Consider the following 16,437-nt stretch of genomic DNA (forward strand, 5'->3'; position numbering starts at 1 on the left):
ATTTCAAATGTCCCGTTTTATTGCTTATAAAGCAGGTTGGTTAATTTATTGTAATCGGGTCATGATCTTGATTATTCGCTTGACTCCATAGTCTGACTTTTCACTTTCTGATCTCTTCTTTGAGCCTTGCTACTTCTCTAGTCGCATATTCGGGATTAGCTAAATTCGTAGGTGTTGCACTATACGCAGCCACGGGTGGTGTATCGCTATCGGAAAAAGATACAGTGTTATTTTTAGTAGACTGGTTTTGGAGTTTTGCCATCGTTTTTATCACGGTTTCGACTATGCGAGCGCCATCATCAATGTTAACTGAATTATTCACTCTAGCAATTCTGACTGCTTGTGCGTATGTCTCTGATTGGCTTAAAAGAAGTTTTCTCTTTAAACTAGAAGTAACTCCTTGAATAAAAAGATCTCTTTTAGTTTCTTCTGAAACTTTCAATTCTTGCTACAGCTTCTCTAAATTTGCAATAAAATGTTCAAGCCCTTTTTCTCCTTCTTTTAGTCCATAAAGTTGGGTTTTCTTAATCCAAATACGTTCTGGTGTTTAATACTCATTCTGAAAAGCTTATTGTATCAATTGTAAATCTTGCCTTATTTTGTTTGAAAAGATATTCATAAAATATAGAAGCAGATTTATTTAAGCAAAGTGGAAAAGCGCGAAGTTGTTCATTATTTTCTCATTTGCTAAATGTGGCAGTTTTCTTAAAGTGAAGGAAAAATTCTTTGATATTGTTATCTGGTCCTCCGTTAAACTGTGGTAAACTAGACTTATCGATTGTTGGTCTTAGTAAGCTTGTAATCTTTTCTAACCAATGAAGAGTGTTTCTCGCATCTTTTAGTCTAACCGAAGAAGCCTCGGCTTTTTGTTTTGCCGTGGAGTTTAATAATTTTCTTACAACCTTTTCTATCCTCTTTCCACTTACAATTTTATCGATATACTCATCTCGCCTATCATTTTCCTCATGTCCTAGAGTGTCTCACACTATGCTAAACTTCATAAATGAAAGCTTTCTCGCTGTGACGCTATTTATTATGTTTGCTTCCAAATCATTTTTAAGCAATAGTATTTATTACGGAAGAAAAAGACAACGAATGGATGAGCGTTTTTATTTATGAAATCTAAAAACCTACCATCAACAGATCATCATTCACTAGCAAGCAGAGACGATTCAAGGTTTACGAAAGGTTTTTAGAGCATCAAGCTATAGAAAGCAAAGGGTTCAAACCTCCTAATTACTTTCAATAAAGAGAGTTTCTGTTAGAATTATGTTTGTAGACCTTTTTTTACATTAAATAAGCTCGTTTATGCTTTAAGAGTAAAAGTTAAAGTCTTCGAGCAGTGGTTCTTCGTAAAACGGAACTGAACAGGGTTACGCAAACAATACTAAACCATATGCAATTTTCGCCTCAAACTGCAGTTTTGTAATTCAATTTTAAAAGATGCATCAATAACATCAGTAATTGTACAACAACAATAACAAGCAAAGCTATCATGGTAGTAATCGCTGCTGAAGCTGGATTTCGTTTCCAGTTTAACACAGAATAAACAGGCTGATTGGTAGCAAAGTTGAATACCACTGTGACGGTTACATATAATCCTGCAACAATCCAAGTATATAAAAAATGATAAAACTTCAGTGGAATTCTGTGAAAAGCGAAATCAATTATTAACAGACAAAAAGATATTCCGTGGTCATTTATACTACTAAAAGTCAGCAAACTCGTTGAAAAATCATTTGCATTTGCAACAAACGCCCAGTACATTATGAAGACCAGACTACAGGTCAGATACGTCAAGTTAAACCAAAACCAAAACACCTTCAGATGAAGAGGTAGACATTTTGTATTTTGATGATGCCTCTCAACATCAAATGTTGGATTCGTTTCTGGTGTTGTTGAGCTTTGAATGAGTGGGATTTTTTTCAATGCATATTGAACGGAATTTGTAGTAACCCATACAAAGTATACAAGTACAATCACAATGTTCCAGTTCGTAAGGAAAACCAACCAATCGGAGCTTTTATAGTATATAATTGAAAAGAATAACGAAAATGTCATGTACAATACAAAAACGAAACGTACAGCCTGTATGAGAGCCGGGGGTGCACCACAAAACTAAAGGTTTAAAAAATACCATAAATATGAACAGTGATAACGATCAATAAAATTCGTAAATCATTTTATAAAGGTATGACATCACCAAAGTCTTAATCAAAATGAAATGGAATAAAACCTCGGTATTTTGTCAATAATTTGTTAACGATATATCGTTGCTAAAGTATTTTTCTTTTTTTTAACTTTAAATTAAAAAAAAGGACAGGAGAAACTTGTTTAGTCTAAACTTATTTAAACTTAAAAACATTTTATTAAAAAGTGAAAAACTTACGTTTGTTGACAAAAATTCTTCTTCTCTTTCAAAGTTAAACGAAAAGTTCTTTGACTTTAGTTCTGCTGTCAGACGTTGAAAGAACGGCATTTCTTAATAGGTATCAGTGCGGCTTGAACTTTGATTTTCTATTTATAAAGCTGCTAAATGTTAGTTAATCAATCGGAAGCAAGAAACTTTATTAAGTACGAAAATGTGAATTATGCTGTTATTTTTATAAAAAAATGAGAACTTTAATCTTTTAGCGTGGTTGTGTGTGTATCTATTTATTAGGTATCAACCAATCATTTACAAAATAAATTCGTGGTGAAAACAATCAAATAAGTAAATAAGATTCGTTTAAATTCATTTATACGGCGCGTAATAAAACGGGTGGCAAAATGGTTAAGAGAAAAAAGTTAAATTAATTTTTCTCTTGTAAATCGATTTGAAGATGTTTAGTTTTACATAATTTACAATCTTAGATCAATGATTGATCTAAAATATAACTGAAAAGAAATTCTTTAAGCACGTTTTAGCTATTTGTTTAAAAAATACAAATAAGTTTTATTATATGTTTAGATTTAAGCAGTAATCACACGTATTTTTTTAAAAAATCTTCGAGAAAAAAAAATTAAAATTAAAAATTGAGAATTTCTTGTTAAAATAATTTCATGTTAAAAATTTCATTGTAAAAAATCAAAAATTAAAAAATCAGTTTGCATCAGGTCTTAGATAAGTTGCACACTGATCGATCAATTAAAGACAAGAAAAAAACTGAGCTGCTATCTTCATGAACACTGGCTAAGCGAGCTACCATCTTCATGGACACCGGCTAAGCGAGCTCAACTCAACCGACAAATAAACAATAGATACGGACACCGGCTAAGCGAGCTTAACTCAACCGACTAGTAAACAATAGATACGGAGTGAGTCATCGAAAATTTGGCCAAATTTGCAAAAAGCCATCAAGATATTTCTTACCAATTCTCAAAAATGCAAATTTCTTACCAAAAACTCCAAAATACAGTGATGATCAAGCTTTGAGAGCCAAAAAACTGAGTCAAAAGTTAGCAAACCATCCTTGTGGAAAAGAAGAAGATAAAGTGATCGACGACAAAAAATGCCCGGAAACCCTGGTTTTACACCAATAACATCGAAATGTGTCCAGAAAACGTGAAATATGCAGGAAAACAAAAACTCTCATCAAAAGTTCTCGTATTGGTAGAAATTTCAAATGCAGGTATATCGAATCCACTTATTCTTAAAACCAAGTCATGCTCTATCAAATCTGAGCTATATATTGAGGAATGCTTACCGAAAAGACTTCTCTCGCTTCCTCATTACTCCCATTACTCAAATGCAACTGTTTCATGGATGAACGAAAACTTGAGCTATGTTGCCAAGGAGATCAATTCGCTAAATGTTCCAAAGGTAAGGCCAATCGAACATTTTTGGGGTTGTTTAGCACAAAAAGTTTACGAGAATGGTTGGGAAGCAAAAACAACCAATCAGTTGGTCTAAAGAAAAAAATTAAAAGAAATTGGCTTAAAGTATTTACAGTCCCATAACGAAGGGAGTGAAGGCAAAAATAAGAAATACAGCAGATTATGTGTTTTTCATTACGAGGAGAACACTAAGAACGGCATCGACGCTAATTCAGCACCTGACCTAACATGTGCTAAGTGTTTACATACTCAGTAAGACATGCTTCACAATAGAAGAAATTTGAAGAAATAATGAAGAAACTCAGGATAGGCCTAACGTCATAGAGCTTCGTGCTGGGAGTGTGTCATATAAGCCAATGAAGTGTCTCTCAAAATACGTTTTTCTGCATTCTTACTTATATTTCTGTCCTCAAAATCTTGAAGATGTTGGCGATGAATATGAGGAACAATTTCATCAGGATATTAGTGTGATTGGAGTCCAGCTTTATTGGAAAAATTAGGGAAAGACAGTCTGGGCTCAAACTGTAAAAGTTTTACTGTTTATTTTTATAAAAACGACAAAAGGTTTTTAGCATAAACCAATGAAAAGAAACAACGAATATATTTGTATCTCAAAAGTTTATCATTGGATTTTGAAAGTGTTGCTCAGCCAAGTTAAGTAAATGTCTCATCTAATGTAACTTGTCTTGACTTAAAAATAGCAGTATTGTTTTGTTTCATGGAGGGTTGCATCAACACTTTTTGCAAATCAACTGCAACAGCAAATCTTCCAGACTCTTATCTTCGGTATAACATTCTCGAGCAGATCTGAACTTTTCTTTGTGTGCCGAATGTTTCATGGTCACATAACAATCCGTTTGATTTCACTAGCTTGTTTGATGGGTTTTCCTTGTCTAGAAGGAGATGGTAATGTTTCCCCAACCATAATTGAATCAAAAACTGTCCTAATCTTTCTATCCCGTCTTTTTTTTGTCCTAGGGCCAGTATAAAAGTTTGGCATATTTGAACATTTTCACCACATTTATTTAGTAGTCTATAAATGAGATTAGCCCTTCTTTAGAAGCTAGAAGTTGCTTTTTGTTGTCTTTCACAGGAAACTGCAATTTTCTTTCATTTTCTCCTGTTTTCAGATGAATCCTCAATTCTTATCTTTCTTCTAAGTTCTCCAATTTTTATCCCCTCTATTCATCATCTTTTTTCTAAGTTCTCTAATTTTCAATTTGTATTGAAGTCGACACACTGATGCATAGAATGTCTTCGGAGTTTGTGGAATGAAATCACTTGAATCAAAATCATCTTATTCATCATTGCGATGATCAGGATAATCAACAAGAAAGACAAGTTTACTTAACAATGTCGTTAATAGAGTCTTCAAGATGTAATTAGCGTGTGCGAAGGTGTTAATGTTTGTTGGTGCTAATGAGTGTAGGTGTTAATGTATGTAATTGCTATTGCATTAAATGTGTGAAAACGACGCGATTGTAAAAATGTATAAAAAGAGAGTGTATTTTGTAAAATGTATTGATTCGCAGTCAGATGTAAAATATATGATCAAGTTCGAAAAGAAAAAGTGACTCTTTAGTGTCTCAGGGAAAATCTAAATAATTCCCCACAACAACTTCTTGCTGAGAAATCTTCCACTTTAATTTTCTTTCTCAAAATTATTCAAACTTTGGTATTCTTCATTACTTGCATTGTTACTGCTATTAGAAGAGTCATGTTAGATTTGTTGAGATCTTTTGAAGTCATTTTTGAACACTTAGGGTATACAATGAAAAAGTTAATTGCTGTTGCTTTTTCACACGATGATTGCCATAACCGCATCGTTTGGTTTAAATTTACACAAATAACGTTTTAATTTTAAAAAATATTGTAAAAGGCGAAAACAAAATATTTCAGTGAGTGAAAAGGATCAAAGAATAACCTTACATTTAAATTTACCATATTCTAAAAAAATAGATAAATTTTTTTTATTAGGCAAGTAAAGGATTTAGTGAACTTATTCTTAATTTAGTTTAAAATAAACCATTTAGGCTTAAAAAATTATTAATAAAAAAACTTCGATCATCAACATCAAGTAGTTGTGGGAAGCAAAAGTTTCCAAAAAGATGCTTTCAACAAATATGATTGATAATAAATATGCAAATTTAAAAAAGTGTCAACTTCTTTTAACATTTTTTGTCATGGTTTTTTATTCATTTTTGCAAGTTTATAAAGAAATTTTGAATAAAGCAACTTTCCAAAATATCTGACTTGCAACCATTCAAAAGCACAGGCAGAACTGATCTCCATCGCCAATCAAAAACACAAGCAGAACTGATCTCAGTCTTTAAAAAATATATATATATAATTTCAAATTTTTACTATTCTCGTAAAAGAATAATAAAATTTTGAAATTATATTATTCTTTTTATATATAATTTTATTACCCTTGTAAAAGTGCGTGGATGAGTAACAGTTTTAAATTACTTTCGAGAAATCAATGGCTGTAAAAAAAAATTGTGCAAAGAGTTATTTGACGGATACATCAAAGCTAATGTTCATGCGTAGTTGAAGCACAGATGTTAGAATTTGCGAAGTACTTTTAAGGGGTCGGAAAAATCTTAAGACCTGTTACAAGTGGGAAGGGGTCCAAAAATGGTCAAAATTTGTGGGAGATTGTTGATGTGTGAAAAATGGTCAAAGTTTGCATGAGGTTATTATACGAGCAACTCCTTATTATTTTTTTCTTATACTTTCTTCTTTCTTCGTTTTCCATTTTTCGTTGTCTGGAAAAATGTTTTCGAGCTTCTTTCGTAAATAAAAAAAATTTGTAAACAAAAGTTATTTCAAAGTTGCTTTATTTTTTTTTTATTTTTTTTTAAAAACACAGCAACTAAAATCTGCGTCATACTCAAAATAGATGTCACCTCTACACTTCATTGAACATCTGGAAGGCTAATACAGGCACTTTTAAATGACGCAATTTCGAAAATGATTTCCCAATCGAAAGATCTAATCTTGATAAAGACGAGTTTAAACCTTCAATTGATCGTATAGACGATCCTATAGACAATATTTTTTTTAAGGTAACTTCATCGTGTAATCTTATTTTAATTGGGTATTGTGACAATCATTTAACTTTGGTATTTTAGTAATGACTACAAATATCTTATTTTCTTTATTCGAATAGATTTTGATTTTTTGCTGAACAAATGCAAATATTATTAAAACCCAAGTTTTAGTTTATAATTCACCAAGATGATCGCTGATCGATTGATGGTAAATTGATCAATCGATGATCGCTGTTCCTTATCTACATAAACTTTTACAAATTTTTTTTATTCACAGTTAGAAGTTTTATTTATTGTATCCTTAATGGAGGTACAAGATACAAACATTTTGTTGAAATCCAATTTCTTATTTCGTAATGAAATTTCTAAAAAAAATGAACTAATAATCTCTAAAAAGGTCTTAACCCGGTAAAAAAAAATGAACTAATAATCTCAAAAAAGGTCTTAACCCGGTAAAAAAAAAAATGAACTAATAATCTCAAAAAAGGTCTTAACCCGGTAAAAAAAAAATGAACTAATAATCTCAAAAAAGGTCTTAACCCGGTAAAAAAAAATGAACTAATAATCTCAAAAAAGGTCTTAACCCGGTAAAAAAAAATGAACTAATAATCTCTAAAATGGTCTTAACCCGGTAAAAAAAAAATGAACTAATAATCTCAAAAAAGGTCTTAACCCGGTAAAAAAAAAATGAACTAATAATCTCAAAAAAGGTCTTAACCCGGTAAAAAAAAAAAATGAACTAATAATCTCAAAAAAGGTCTTAACCCGGTAAAAAAAAAATGAACTAATAATCTCAAAAAAGGTCTTAACCCAGTAAAAAAAAATGAACTAATAATCTCTAAAAAGGTCTTAACCCAGTAAAAAAAAATGAACAAATAATCTCTAAAAAGGTCTTAACCCGGTAAAAAAAAATGAACAAATAATCTCTAAAAAGGTCTTAACCCGGTAAAAAAAAATGAACAAATAATCTCTAAAAAGGTCTTAACCCGGTAAAAAAAAAAAATGAACAAATAATCTCTAAAAAGGTCTTAACCCGGTAAAAAAAAATGAACAAATAATCTCTAAAAAGGTCTTAACCCGGTAAAAAAAAATGAACAAATAATCTCTAAAAAGGTCTTAACCCGGTAAAAAAAAATGAACAAATAATCTCTAAAAAGGTCTTAACCCGGTAAAAAAAAATGAACAAATAATCTCTAAAAAGGTCTTAACCCGGTAAAAAAAAATGAACAAATAATCTCTAAAAAGGTCTTAACCCGGTAAAAAAAAATGAACAAATAATCTCTAAAAAGGTCTTAACCCGGTAAAAAAAAATGAACAAATAATCTCTAAAAAGGTCTTAACCCGGTAAAAAAAAATGAACAAATAATCTCTAAAAAGGTCTTAACCCGGTAAAAAAAACCTGTTAAAAAGAAAAACTTACACAGAAGGTTTAGTAGTTTTAGTAAACTGAAAACTTCATTTTAATAGACAAATATATTTGTCAACAAAAATATATATAACAAAAATAAATTTGATTGAAACAATTATTAAAAAAGTAAGAATTTTAAAACAAAGAAAAACAATGTTAAGGCCTATGTGTTTAGTATATATGGTTAGTATATATGTTTAGTATAGGTTAAAAAAACAGTTAGCCATAAGCTTTAAAGTAAAGCAAGGAACCTCGAATTACGGTATCACAAATAGATGTTTGTTTAAAAAATAAAATATTGACAAATTACAAATACAAATATTGACTAATTCACATTCAGAAGTATATATATAAATGGTAATATATATTACTAAGCAGTTTAAGTTTAATATATATTTACCATATATATTCACAACTTTCAGTAGTGGATATATACATGATAAATATATATATATATAACTTAAACTGCATAGCGTATTTATTTAATCATATATATATAACAAGTGGTTATTTTTAGGTATATTATTGTGTCAAAGCTTTATTATTATAACAAGGATTTTTACTTCTCTTTTTATTTCTCCATTTCCCTCTGTAAATCAAAACTTTACCTAAAAACTTTAAAATGTTTAAAAAAAAAAATTCTAAAATAACAATATCAATTTTTAAAACCATCAAAAATCGCACTTATATATGTAAAAGGAAAGTTTTAGAAATGGAAAGTATATAAAAACTCAAAAATACATATACAAATATTCATAAGAGCATATATATATGTTTTTAGGAATTTATATATAACTTCCATTTCCAAAACCTTTTAGTAAGTATTTCATAGCAATTGTTTCGGATGTGTTAAATGCTTTTTTCTGAAAATGAACAGAAAACCAATAATGATCAGAATCACAATATACAATGATCCAAAGATCTCAACATAATTAAACAGGAATGCAGAGCAGCTTAAAGCTATGAATGCTCCAACAGAGAACATTGAAGATCGAATACTATCGACAAATGTTTGCACGTTTGAGCTCACCATTTTACCGAGTATGTTGACGAAAAAAACATCAACAAGAATTGAGGCACCCCCAAAACTAAACATATACACAATGCATAAGGTGACATTTAACGCTTTGTTGAAAGGAAACCTCGACAGTATGATAAAACTTGCACTGATAGCGGAAAAACCGCACAAACCAACTATCAAAAGTACAAGCATCTTACTATCGGACAAAGGCTTCCACATGAACAATACCAAAGTAAAAGCACAGAACAAGCCTGCCCCAAAAAAGCTAATATTCATTTCCAATATCGAAAGATGCATTTTTTCTATGACTAGTAACGGTAACCACATGTCTACGTTAACCAAAAAGAAAGCTAAAAACAGCGTTGAACACAAAACAAGTGCTGAATCAAAATGAAGAAACAACACTTTTAAAATCTTGATCACTGTATGTTTATGTGAGCCTGATGAAAGTACAACTTTCTTTTTGTTTCCACTATTATATTTCACTATCGGTATTTTTTCGCTGTCTTCAAAGTCACTATCATTAACCACTTCATCATCTTTACTATTTATTGTATTCTTCTCGAATGCAGCTTTGTAGTCAAATTCTTTTGACACGTCATACACCATTGTTAAGGTCAAAACCTCCATGATAAGACATAAAATGCCCATGAAAAGGCCAGGAAAGTTTACATCTTTTAAATGCCAGCGGCCGATGTAAAAGCCCATGCCTTTAAAAAAGAAGTTTACTCCAGGGCCTAGCATTAATCCTAAACTATACATAACTGACAAAACGGATAGCTTTGAACTTGTTTCAGAGCTCGGGTAACTACGAATTGCTTCACTGCAAGATACAGACTTCAATGCTCCTCCGAAGCCAGCAATCATTCTTCCTGCAATCAGTAAGAATGGGGAGAAGTGAAGGCTGTAGACCACGTTGCCAGTAAACATTAACATATTGCATAACAAAAAACAGGTATTAATGTTTCGTCTTTCATCGACTACTCTTCCTATAAACGGAGTAAGAATCGACGACGCGAGCATGTAAGACACAGACACTACACCATAGTAAAGCTTGGGTAGGTCTGTGTGTACCATTTCTTTGATGTATAACCACAAGGTTAAGAAAGTTAAACTATATTCCATTCCCAAAATGAGAGATTGGATTGAAAACACAATAAAAGTAAGCTTCCTTTTCTGCAGCCATTTTTGATGTTGCTCTGTATTTGTAATCTGAGGCTATAAGAGAGATTAAAACTTTCATCTTTTATCAACTATCCTCTATCGTTCTAGTAAGTTTGTTATTATTGACAACGACATCAGTAATAAGTATCAGCGTTTGGTTTTTCCTTTTTAATATAGAATAATAACAAATAAGTACATCTACTATACCACTCTTAAGATCAACCGATCTTTTTGAAGTTCAATAAAATTGTTTATTGGATTTTTGTTTGAAAATTTTACATTTACAAATATTTTGAATAATGTTGGTTAAATTTTCTTTTAAAAAACAGGTATAACAAATGTTAATAGCTGCACTTTTATGTAATATCTTTAACAGCTAATGCATTAATTGATTGTACGTGAGATAAAGCAAAATATTTTAAGAGTATTTGGAACTTTGAATGTCTTATTATTTCGGTGTGTAAATTTCTTTCAAAAGATTGATTTAGAAAATAAAAATTTGTTCGCTGATATTTTTTATTGACAGAAAAACCAAATGCCTGTACTCAATAGGATGTTGACTTTTTTACAATACTTATGGGTTGTAAAAAAGTAAACATCATTTTTTTAATCATTTTTTCAATAAACATTTATGTGTAATAACTGAAAAACATATTCACTTGCATTAATTTTTCAAAAAAGGTCACCCACTACTAAAAAAACAAAAAAAAAATAGTAATCATAAAAATGAAGTTGTATTTGTAATTAAAGTTTGTAACTTATTTAAATTTTTTTTACATATTATTATTGGACAAAACAAATTTTTAATTAAGTTTCTCAGAGTTTATACATCAACACAAGTCTTCAGTAACTTTTATTGCTCTTAATTTTTGCGATAATTAACAGTTCTTTAGTCCAATAAGTCCTCCAACAAGTAAGAACATTCTGGCAATTACCAATTTTCTTGATATCTCCTTCAAGATCACTAAAATCCTTTTCACTAAAAGTAAGTTTTTCTAACCATATTTTGTGCCAATTACCACTAACAAAATTACAAAATTCTTCTACTTTTTTTTTAGGTGAGTTAACATGAAAATAACTTAAAAATACGTAAATTACTCTTGAATTCCATCTCGTACAATGAAGAGATGGTATTGTATTAGGAAATTTGATTTTATAAAAATATTCATTTTCTTTATAAAGAAGATATCCTTTGCATATATTGTAGAGCAGCTTCATATCATCTCTCCATCCTAAAAATTTTTAGTTCAAAGAAGGAACATTGTTGTTAAATACTACTATAGGATTTTTTTAATTTTCAAATTTGAATTAAAAGAGTAATGTAATTCAGGTGATGTAGACTTTTCTAGACAAATCAATGACCAACTTAAAAACTCTGTCTAGAACATGATATTGAAATGAAATATACTGTGAATTATCAAACCCAAGGTCATCAATTTTTTTTGTTTTTACCAGTATTAACAGCTGTTGTATCTATTATAGTCACTTTTATATAGTTCCATAAATCAAAAAAATAATTTCCACCAATCTGTTGAAAATAGTTTCTTATTTTGATATTATATTTTAAACTTGATTACTGATTAAGTGTGTCTACATCTAATCCAACATCTTTAACAAAAAAAAAAAAGTAGTATACTGCAGCAACTTTTCTTGATGGTAACTTTTATAATCTATTATAAGAATTCCTATTTTACAATGAACAGATTGCTTTGATAAAGTTGGAACTTGATTTTTTTTTCACCACAACTCTATCAGTTTTAAGCAAATTACATTGATTCAACTTTAACTTTGACTTTTCTAAACACAATGTCGTTTTGAATCTTCTTATCAGATTTAAATGGCATTCTTTTTAAACTGTGTAAATTGTAAATACTATCTTTTTACTTTCTAATAAGATTTTGAAATCTATTTTTTTCTATATTCTTTGTTCAAATTTTCTAGTTTTTGCTTATCAAATTCTTTAATTGCTTACATGACATTCTAAAAAATAAAGTGTTAATGAAACTATTAAGTTTTGTTGAAAAAAACATACATTTTCAAAATGTAGACAAACTAGCTTAGATTTGCTTGAAATGTAATATTACAAATATATTATCATTTGTATATTTGACTTTACAAATAACTTCTAGTATGCATTTATAATGCTTTTTAATTTATGTATTTGATAAATATGTTCTATAACATATTTTAAAGTAACTTAACTTTAATACAACATCATTTAAGAAAATGTATTTGCTTTGGTAGGTGACTTTTTTAAAAAAATAATAAATGAAATAACAGATATATTCAGGCAATATACATAAAGACTCATCTACAAATACATCAGGGTTTCTAAACTTTCATTAAAAAAGAAAATTAAAAGTCAACACCTAAGCGCTGAATTAATCACGTGTTCAATAATTAAACACAAAATGTAAGGAAAAGCTCTTACCATTTCCAAAAAAACCAACCAGGTATAGATTTAAAAAAACAATTCTTTTCTTAGTTAAAATCCTTTTATAAACCAGAATGAATTTATTTGAAAGTATACTTAGAGTTCCGTGTCATTTCTCAAAGAATTTGACTGAACACTTTATTGTCCACGGATCTAAATGGATACAATCACTTACACTTTCAAGAAAATCTGATAATGATGTTATTGTGAAAGACAATGAAGCAGCTTTTGGAAAATTAACATTGGGTAGAGTTTATAATGGTGCTTTGCACAACGAGGCTTAATGCATCATTCCATAATCTAGGGTTAAAGAATTAACAAAGATTAACTCTAAATTGTTCCATGAACAATAAGGGTTTAACTCTTTATAGTCCGAGGTATCCATATGAGTACCATCACTTCATAAAAAAAAGTTTATTGTTTACCTTGATCGATCAAAGTTTATCTGCATAAACTTTATTGAATATTTTTATTTGCAGTTAGCAGTTTCATTTATAGTATCCATTAATGGAGGTTTTTTTGAAACAACTTTTATGCAATCGAGTTCAAAGGGGGGTTCTAGTTCTTTATTGGCTCTGATGACAATAATAAACGAAATAGTGGACTGAAAACTTCATTTTAACTAACAAATATATTTATGACGTTTTATTAACAATTTGATTTAAATAATTATTAAAAAACTTCTGACAATTTTTAAAAATAAGAATTTTAAAACAAAGGAAAACAAGGTTCAGTATGAAAAACAGCTGAAAATTTTAAACAAATAAGGAACCTCGAATTACGGTATCACAAATAGGTAAACGTTTATTTAAAAAATATATTAACTGACGATATATTTTCAGTAGTAGATATAAATATGGTAAATATATATAAAACTTAAAGTGCAAGTATATTTATTTAATTATATATACAAAAAGCGGTTTTTTTAGGAATATTTGCAGTTTTTATCTAACTATGAATTTCGTCAAATTTCAACAAGGATTTTTATTGAACGAGATTTCTCGATTTCTCTATGTTAAATTATTTAAAAGTTTTAAATGAAAATTTTAGAAAGTTAAAAAAAAAATAAAAAATTCTCATCAGTTTAATAACTGCATCAGTTTCTAAAACTATCAAAAATCGCACATTGCATATATATGTATAAGTAAATTTTTAGAATAGAAAATTATAGACAAATTCATAAAAACATATAAAAATGTGTATAAAAACATATATATATATGTTTTTTATGAATTTATATATAACTTCCATTTCCAAAACTTTAGGGTCAGCATTTCATACTTCATGTGAAGCTATAAAATGCTAACCGTATTTGATCAACACAGCATGTATTTCACAGCAATTGTTTGGGATGTGCTAAATGCTTTTTTCTGAAAATGAACAGAAAACCAATAATCATCATAATCACAATATACAAAGATCCAAAGATCTCAACATAATCAAACAGAAATGCAGAGCAGCTTAAAGCAAAAAATGCTCCAACAGAGAACATTGAAGATCGAATACTGTCGACAAATGTTTGCACATTTGAGCTCACCATTTTAGCGAGCAAGTTGACGAAAAAAACGTCAGTAAGAATTGGGGCACCCCCAAAACTAAACATATACACAATGCATAAGGCAACATTTAACGCTTTGTTGAAAGGAAACTTCGATAGTATGATAAAACTAGCACTTACAGCGGAAAAACCGCACAAACCAATTATCAAAAGGACAAGCATCTTGCTATTGGATAAAGACTTCCACATGAACAATATTAAAATAAAAGCACAGAACAAGCTTGCCCCAAAAAAGCTAATATTCATTTCCAATATCGAAAGATGCATTTTTTCTATAACTAGTAAAGGTAACCAAATGTCTGTGTTAACCAAAAAGAAAGCTAAAAACAGCGTTGAAAATAATACAAGCGCTGAATCAAAATGAAGAAACAACACTTTTAAAATCTCGATCACTGTATGTTTATGTGAGCCTGATGAAAGTACAACTTTCTTTTTGTTTCCACTATTATATTTCACTATCGGTATTTTTTCGCTGTCTTCAAAGTCACTATCATTAACCACTTCGTCATCTTTACTATTTATTGCATTTTTCTCGACTGCAGCTTTGTAGTCAAACTCCTTTGACACGTCATACACCATTGTTAAGGTCAAAACCTCCATGATAAGACATAAAATGCCCATGAAAAGGCCAGGAAAGTTTACATCTTTTAAATGCCAGCGGCCGATGTAAAAGCCCATGCCTTTAAAAAAGAAGTTTACTCCAGGGCCTAGCATTAATCCAAGATTATGCATAACTGACAAAACGGATAGCTTTGAACTTGTTTCAGAGCTCGGATAGCTACGAATTGTTTCACTGCAAGTTACAGACTTCAATGCTCCTCCGAAGCCAGCAATCATTCTTCCTGCAATCAGTAAGAATGGGGAGAAGTGAAGGCTGTAGACCACGTTGCCAGTAAACATTAACATATTGCATACCAAAAAACAGGTAACAATGTTCCGTCTTTCATCGACTACTCTTCCTATAAACGGAGTGAGAATCGACGACGCGAGCATGTAAGACACAGACACTACACCATAGTAAAGCTTGGGTAGGTCTGTGTGTACCATTTCTTTGATGTATAACCACAAGGTTAAGAAAGTTAAACTATATTCCATTCCAATAATGAGAGTTTGGATGGAAAACACAATAAAAGTAAGCTTTCTTTTCTGCAGCCATTTTTGATGTTGCTCTGTATTTGTAATCTGAGGCTATAAGAGAGATTAAAACTTTCATCTTTTATCAACTATCCTCTATCGTTCTAGTAAGTTTGTTATTATTGACAACGACATCAGTAATAAGTATCAGCGTTTGGTTTTTCCTTTTTAATATAGAATAATAACAAATAAGTACATCTTCTATGCCATTTTTAAAATCAACCAATCTTTTTGAAGTTCAATAAAATCGTTTGTTAAGTTTTAGTTTGAAAAATTTTTGATTTACAAATAAATTAAACAAAGTTTGTCAAACTAAGTTTTGAAAAACAGGTGAGATAAAAGAAGGTTTGTCAAACTAAGTTTTGAAAAACAGGTGATTTAAGGAAGTTTGCAATTTTTTATGTAAAATTATTTAAATAAAGTGTAAATTTCTTTCCAAAGATATATATTGACGCTAAAAATTTGTTCATTTTTATTCGTTATTAACAGGAAAGCCAAACGCCTGCTCTCAATCAATCATGACTTCAGTAAAAACGCACAAAAAATGACGTAAAGCCCTTACCATTTCCAAATAAACCAATCAGGCATAGACTTAAAAAACAATTTTCTTCTGATGGTTTAACACCTTTAACAAATCAGAATGATCCAAAATGATTTTATTCGGAAGAATATTTAGAATTCTCATATCATCTGTCAAAGAATTTAATTTAAGTCTTATGACGTAAAAGTTATTTATCAAAGGCGTCGCTATTAGGTTCTTTTTTTTTTACGAATCATGTTTACATGAGCATTTACATATGTATTCCAAGATATATTTGTTAAGTTGATTTACATTTGAATCATCAACAT

General features: G+C 29.9%; 3 protein-coding genes across 3 annotated transcripts; all 3 read right to left on the minus strand.

Moving 5' to 3' along the window:
• Positions 1-1,268: 1,268 nt before the first annotated feature.
• LOC145189190 (uncharacterized) lies at positions 1,269-2,625 on the minus strand. The gene is made up of 2 exons (XM_080065771.2): positions 2,390-2,625; positions 1,269-2,118 (listed from the first exon to the last, which is right to left on the minus strand). Exons 1-2 carry the CDS (start codon positions 2,477-2,479, stop codon positions 1,411-1,413), a joined length of 798 nt encoding a protein of 265 aa, XP_079921897.2. The 5' UTR covers positions 2,480-2,625; the 3' UTR covers positions 1,269-1,410.
• Positions 2,626-8,396: 5,771 nt separating this feature from the next.
• On the minus strand, positions 8,397-13,405 carry LOC149888789 (uncharacterized). The gene is made up of 3 exons (XM_090088668.1): positions 13,322-13,405; positions 12,894-13,196; positions 8,397-10,516 (listed from the first exon to the last, which is right to left on the minus strand). The coding sequence occupies exons 2-3, from the start codon at positions 12,894-12,896 to the stop codon at positions 9,104-9,106; spliced, it is 1,416 nt and encodes a 471-aa protein (XP_089944794.1). The 5' UTR covers positions 12,897-13,196; positions 13,322-13,405; the 3' UTR covers positions 8,397-9,103.
• A 575-nt stretch (positions 13,406-13,980) lies between these two features.
• LOC149888790 (uncharacterized) lies at positions 13,981-16,295 on the minus strand. Its single transcript, XM_090089338.1, has 2 exons — positions 16,151-16,295; positions 13,981-15,642 (listed from the first exon to the last, which is right to left on the minus strand). The coding sequence occupies exons 1-2, from the start codon at positions 16,151-16,153 to the stop codon at positions 14,230-14,232; spliced, it is 1,416 nt and encodes a 471-aa protein (XP_089945464.1). The 5' UTR covers positions 16,154-16,295; the 3' UTR covers positions 13,981-14,229.
• Between the last annotated feature and the right edge of the window lie 142 nt (positions 16,296-16,437).

This window comes from Hydra viridissima, unplaced genomic scaffold (genome assembly GCF_058129835.1).
Source record: "Hydra viridissima isolate aposymbiotic clone 2 unplaced genomic scaffold, HvirCarnegie_v1 scaffold_5, whole genome shotgun sequence".
NCBI lineage: Eukaryota > Metazoa > Cnidaria > Hydrozoa > Anthoathecata > Hydridae > Hydra > Hydra viridissima.